This window comes from Galeopterus variegatus, unplaced genomic scaffold (assembly GCF_000696425.1).
Source record: "Galeopterus variegatus unplaced genomic scaffold, G_variegatus-3.0.2 Scaffold3377, whole genome shotgun sequence".
NCBI lineage: Eukaryota > Metazoa > Chordata > Mammalia > Dermoptera > Cynocephalidae > Galeopterus > Galeopterus variegatus.
In genome coordinates this window covers 107,168-114,056 of record NW_007729488.1, presented here as the reverse complement: position 1 = coordinate 114,056, position 6,889 = coordinate 107,168, and the positions used below count along the sequence as shown (strand labels likewise).

Sequence of the window (6,889 nt, the reverse complement as noted above, 5' to 3'; positions counted from 1 at the left end):
ATGAGACAATCACACCAGCTGCCCCTCCTGGGGTTTCTATTGCTTTCTGTTATTCCAAGCCAGCTATGCGAGATCTGTGGTGAGTACACTCTGAGCTAAAATTACTCTAGTGCAATAAGTCTCCTGAAGGTTGTTCGCAGGGGACTTTGTGTAGAGCTACCTGAGAAAAGATCCTATTCCAGCTCCATACATGGTTGGACTCTGAGTGATGCAAAGGACATCAGGAGATGGTAAGGAAAGTCCCACGATGCATGTTGTTTTAAGAGGGATCATAGATTCTGTGTTGACTTGCCTAACCACTGTTCCTATGCTCAGATTTTTCTCTAGAACAGCATCCCTACCAATACTGTCTATTCTCATTAATTTCCAATAACAGGAAGTTTATGATCTCAGAAACTTTTCAAGATCATGGAAAGTTGTCTTTTGGTTTTGAGATGTATCTATTTTTCTGAAGTTCAATCATGAATTTTGGGTTAACCCCTTGTAACTACACACACAAAAAAATAATAATCTCTTTCAAATAATAAGGACTTTACTCTTGTCATTATTGAGTTTAGATATTCCAAGATGTATATCGTCCTCCCTTCAGCTCTTCCCCATGAGACATGAGTAGAACTCCCATCCTCTTTCCTCTGGGTGTTGGCTCCACTGACTGTGTGGATTTATTAAAGAATAATAAAGTAAGAGAAAGGTAAACCGGGTTCAGGTCCAGTTTGACCCCTTAGTAGTCGAATGACCCAGTGTTTCTGGATTTCTTTAGCTTCATCCATAAATGAAGGATAATGAAGAGAGGGTGTTGAATCAAATGATTACCTGAAGTCTGGTATAGCCCTCAGGTGCACAATTTCTCTTTCATGAGACTTTCATCCGGACTTGAGCTGCAAATAAGTCCAAGGTTGAGTAAGTGATACCATCTGTGGCTACATCTTCCTGGTGATCTGTAGCCAATAAAAAGAGATCAACACCATACAAGACAGACTTGTATTCATACTAGCTAAAGCACAGAATCTGCAAAGTCTAATTTTTCTTCCTGGACTGTCATTTCCCTTGGCAGGTCCTTAGAATAGGGGATCTATATAAAGGTTTTGGAGTTCAATTCATTGTACTAAATAATTAATTTTGTCTTTAGCAGTCAAGGAAGCGGATTTGAGTTGTTGAACAGGAACTAAAAAGTCTGTTTCAGTGCCCAAAATTCTTCTGAACTGCATGCTTCCCCAAAATCTCAAGAGAGGTGACTCACAATTGTCCCATTGTGCTTGCAACAAACCATGACCTTTCAACAATCACTCCTTTCATATCTTCTTGCCTTTTTTGTTTAAAGTGAAGAAAAGTGGGTGTTCCAGACCCACCTTCGTATTGTTCCACCAACACAGCCAGTGGCCACTGGGCTGGTCTAGATCTGTGCCCTACCTGTTGCTAAGTGTTTTAATAAACCTCTGTTTCTAGTCGTAATATTTTCTGAGTATGTGTTTCTTATTTCTTCCCTCCCTTGCCACAGAAGTAAGTGAAAACAACCACTTCCTTCTAAGCCCTCTGGTGAACACAATGATCAATTCAACATATACCAGGGGAAAAGAAGCTGCCAATGTCCTATTGTCCTTCAGACTTGTTGGGATCCAGAACCAAACCCAACAGCTGATCCAACAAGTCGAATACAGTGTGGAAAGGAAAGGTGAGTGCTTGTATTCGCTGGAAGATTTAGAAAAAGATCTAACTATCTAAAAGATTAACTCCAGCTAATCCTAAAAATTGTGTGTCCAAAGTACTCCTGCTATGTCTATCATGGCCTTATAAAACTTGAGGTGACAGAAACGTGCCTCAAAATCCTCAAAATATCAATCCCCTGCCACTCACTCTAGACTAGCTCTTGCTTCTTTGAGACCTAAAAACCATTTTTCTTCAAGAGGTTAGAAGGCAAAGTAAAAGAAGATATGGACTTCTATTCATTGCTGCTGTTATATAAGCTAGCTGAGTTCACAACCACGTGGAGATAAAGACCACAACTAAGAAAGCTGACGGTAGAGGGGCAACCATGGAGCAATAGAGATTTGGACTGGGTTTTAGTCCAGGGTCAACCTTGAGCCAGTCACACCAATACTGAGCCTTAGTTTTCTAATTAGTATAAAGGGGAAATGGAGCCACCCTTACCTATCCTGTAATATTATTTTAAGATTTATGAGTAGGGGCTGGCCCGGTGGCGCACTCAGTAGAGTGCGGCGCTTGGGAGTGCGGCGGCGCTCCCGCCGAGGGTTCGGATCCCATGTAGAGACTGGTCCGCTCACTGGCTGAGCGCGGTGTGGGCGCAACACCGAGGGTTGCGATCCCGTTACCAGTCACGAAAAAAGACAAAAAGGGAAAAAAAAAAAAAAAGATTTATGAGAAGCCGGATAGTTTTGATACTCTATAAGGCAGAACACAAAAATCGATGGCACCACAAAGAGAGAAAATCTCAAGGTTTTGTTATTTATTTTCCTTCTTTTTTTCATTTTTATAAGGATTGCATGATTCCAAAAAGATCCCATGGTTTCATGGAAAAGACTAAGATCTAGCTTGCATTTATATAGTATTGCTGTAAAAGGCTCTGCCTTTGGGATAAAGAGAGAACAATAAAATATTAGTATAGAGTGGAACAGAAGAAAGAAGTGACAAGTGATATAAGTCAAAAAGAAGACAGGAGGCCAAAAAACTCCCAAGCATATACCTTGTTAAACTTGAATACTTTCCTTTTCAGCCTCAGATTTAAGCTCAGGACAGCTTGCCTTGATTATACTGGCTTTGGGAGCGTGTAATAACACTGATGAAGCCTTTATAAATAATCATCACCTGATCAGACGTCTAGAAAATAAATTCCAAGCAGAAATTAAAAATATGGGTAAGAACCAAATGTTCAGAGACCCTAAACTACCTTGTCTTCTCCTCCAGTTCTGATTCAGAACTGCATGAAGTTTCCCTCCACTCTTTCCTTCTCTTCATCCCATTCATCTCACTGTATCTTTGCAGGTCACTTTGCTCTCTTCCCTCTTTTCTAAGTTTTATTTTAGTTTTAATTGACGCATAATTGTACATATTTATGGGGTACAATGAGGTGATGGATTTGCTAATTACCTTTCATCCCTCTTTCAGCATGCATCTTGAACATTTCTTTTTAAATATGTTCAAGTGGGCAATGACCCAATGTCAAGCACTACTTTACATGTGATGGCAGACACGCCGTAAAGCTACACGACTATGCCAGTTGTCAGAGTGAGGCAATAGCTACGCTAATTGTATGGCTAGGCATTTCATAACTACAGCCAAAACATTCCATTATTTTAGTTATACTAAGTTTCCATTTGTATTGTCAGGGCTAGGGCTCAGACCCTTCAAACCCATTGTACAGACTGAGTCATGCACCCCTCACATGCTAGGATGGGTTACCAGACCCCTCTCACGCGGGTCCATGCTAAGTAATTGGGAAAGATCCTGGGAGCCACTGGCAGACGACATGAGCTCAGTCCTCAGCAGCAGCCGTAGCAGCAGAAGTAGCAGTGGTGGCGGCAGTGGCCTTCTTGGGACATAACAGGGACTCTGGCAGCAACACTTGCAGCAACAGCCTTCTGCAGCAGTAGCGGCCTCCCTGTGGGCCCCCTGGGGGCATTCCGGGGGGTGAGGGGCACCATGGCTCAGAGCCACTCATCTTTTATACCTAAGTCACAACCCAGGACACCTGGGTGCACATGTACAATTAAATTAGACAATAATCAAGGGACACCTGGGTGCACGTGCCTATTTACATAAAATGCTCAGCAAGATTCTAAACATCTGAGGGGCCCTGACCATTCTTCCTTCACTTTCCCTACACACACACACACACACACCACAGTTTTCTAGTCTTCCAGGAGTTTGGCTTTTAGACAAATAATTAGTTACACCAGAAATAGCTCAACAATAAAAGCACTGCCTATTCTTAGTCAACCTCTCCATAAATAGAATAAATAAAGAGTAAAGAAAGAAAGAAAGAAATAGCTGAACAATACAGGACACTGTGTCATAAGTACCACGGCATTTAATACCAGTATAAGAACTAAAGATGACCAAGTACTTTACCACTGGGAAAAATAAGTTGACTATGGTGGCTTCAAGTGAGGCCGATTGTTCTTATTTCAACTCCCAACCAATATTTATCCTGTTATTCATTAAGTCCCTCCAATTTCATCTTCCTTTGAGTGGCCTCTGACCCATGCTTCTACTTATAGTCTCAGCGCATTACTTTTGAAAGTGCAAGAGGCTTGAGGTTGGGAAGCCTGTGTTAATCCTAGCTCTGTAACCACTGAATAACTGAATAGTATTTTAATCTCTTTAGTGCTTGATCTCCTCCATTATAAAATGGAAAAAGTTTAGTTGAATTTGGTGGCCCTTAAGAGCCTTTGAATTTCTCAGGTTTGCTGATTCTATAGGTGATCTCCTTCATCTATTACTTACCTCTCCTTACATGTAGAGAGATGGGAATAAAGTAAATAAAAATAGATTGAAAACGAATTACTCCAGTACCACTTCCATGAGTAAGGTATTTATTCTCTTCTCTCTGCCAGAAACACATGATGGCAATCCACTGACTGACTACTACCAGCTCAGCTTGGATGTTTTGGCTTTGTGTCTGTTCAGTGGGAATTACTCAACTGCCAAAGTTGCTGAACTGTTTGCTCCTGAAAATAAAAACTATTATCTTGCTGGCCAGTTCTCAGTAGGTGAGTCATTAAATCCAATTCCCTTGGTACAGAGAACATGGTCACTAGCAGGTCTTGCCCTTTGAGTTTTCTACCAGTAAGTTCTTGGATCTTTTTTTTTTTTTTAACCCCTTTGTCCTAGTTCCCTCAGAAGAGAATTATTTTTTTAGAAGAATGGATGGCATTTAAGCCTCTTTCTAGAGGTGTGTCTTTTCTTATAGAAAGTTTTGGTTCCTACCCCAGCTCTTTGAGTTATATAATCAATGGAGGTTAACTTTTGACCTCGACATTAGTTTTCCCATCTGTAAAATGAGAATAGAGCATGGGAATTTTCATAGAAAATATACTAGGAAGTGTACGTGTTAGAGAAAGAAAATGCATAACTACTCCCTAACTACTCCCTCTTTCTCTAATTTATTGGGACACTTTGAATATGTGGGTTAACTTGAACAACACAACCTCTCCAGTGACAGGGTTCAATAGTTTGATCAATAAAGTGTGTATTCACAATGGAGAAGGACAAAAAGTTTCCCATTGTGTTTTCTTAAACATCCAAAAAGAAGTCCCCCCCTGGACGGCTATTACTGGTACTCGGCCCCTGCGGATCCAGATACACAAGCTCATCTTTCTCCAAGAGGTTCAAAGCAAATCACCATTCAGTATTTCTGGATAGTAAGGGGAATGCGAGATTTCTCATACTCCTTCTCCTACGAGAGAAGGAAGGCGTCACACTGATAGACATGGGGAACCAAATACCAAGCCAGAAAAGGAGCCCTTATGTTCCCTTCTTCCAGTCTCTTGCCTCGTTCTCTTCCTTAAAGAGGTCTGTTGGGAAACAATTCTGTTAAGTGCTATTCTCTATGGCACCCTTCAGAGCCTTACAAAGACATACTTTTTTTTTTTTTTTTGGTGTATTATCCTGGGTTTTATCAATTCCTTTGCCCAACATGGCTGAAAGTTTGGAGAAATATAGAAAAGATGAGAGCAACCAAGATGTAAAAGTGGAAGACTGTCCATATATATGCACCTACAAATCCATATGTGTTTTTTATGACCCAGGTATAAGGTACCGAGTGTAGGTCTCATGGTAACTTAACTTTGGAAAGGTATCTTGAAATATTTGGGTGGTTAGTACTGAAAGGATGATTGGTAAATCTTGCAATCCTTTTCTCCCATCATAATTAGCATGACCAACCACCCCAGTTTTTCTGGATCTGTCCCTCTTTCAGCACTGAAACTCCCACGTCCCAGGGAACCCCTCAGTCCAGGACAAACTGGGATGGTTGGTCACCCTGTCGATGATGTTTTGTTTCCTGACAGGTACCGGTGCATTGTCTGTCCTGGCTCTGACCTGTGTGAAAAGGAGACTAACAAAGGAGCAGATCAAAGACGACGAAGAGACTTTAAAGAGTATCAATAATCATACAGAGTCACTGGTAAAAAAGATTCTGTCTGAGAAAAAAGAAAATGGTCTCATTGGAAATATATATAGTACAGGAGAAGCTATGCAGGTAAGTCAGAGGGTAAACAGGAGGCAGAGAAGGGAGTTGTGGAGAAAATCAGTATCTTTGTCCTTTCTTGCTGGCCTCCTGAGTTCTTTTATCCACTCTGTGTTTCCTGGACTAACTCTGATGTTGCCCGTGTGAGTGCCCCCTGCTTGAAATGTGCTCTTCTCACCTTCAATCTTTACCTTTCTGTCTCCGATGCTTCTATTAAGCTCTTCCTAACTACAATTTCTTTAAGAAATTCTAGAGTTTACTATAACCTGTCTTGTCATTCTGTCACATGCAAATTTACACTCTACCATATACTATTGTTTTGTGCTTTCATCTTACCTCCTACTTTGATTATTGTTGAAGAAGTAATAAGTAGGAGTAACAGAAGCTAGTATTTATTGAGTACTGTTACCTCATTAATGCAGTCAACAATCCAATGAAGAAAGATTATTACCTCCATTTTCTAAATTAGGAGCATGAGTTAGTATCAGTAACTTGTCTAATATTACAAAGTCAGAAGGTGTTGCAGATGGGGATGAGACTTAGTTTTCAAAATTCACACTCAGCACCTATGCTGTTGTGCACACAACATTCCTTGAGGTCTGGGACTTTATTCCTGTATTTACACATTGATTTACACAACTCTAAGGGGGTAGGTACAAGAAGAGATTAAGGAAGGTTTGTAGT

General features: G+C 40.7%; 1 protein-coding gene across 1 annotated transcript in view; it reads left to right on the top strand.

Moving 5' to 3' along the window:
• The window catches only part of TCN1 (transcobalamin I (vitamin B12 binding protein, R binder family)), a 12,471-nt gene continuing 5,582 nt past the window's right edge, over positions 1 to 6,889 (top strand). The window contains exons 1-5 of the mRNA XM_008584799.1: positions 1 to 79; positions 1,499 to 1,672; positions 2,732 to 2,872; positions 4,572 to 4,727; positions 6,027 to 6,217. Coding sequence (XP_008583021.1) covers positions 1 to 79; positions 1,499 to 1,672; positions 2,732 to 2,872; positions 4,572 to 4,727; positions 6,027 to 6,217 — 741 coding nt within the window. The remainder of the gene's footprint in view (positions 80 to 1,498; positions 1,673 to 2,731; positions 2,873 to 4,571; positions 4,728 to 6,026; positions 6,218 to 6,889) is intronic.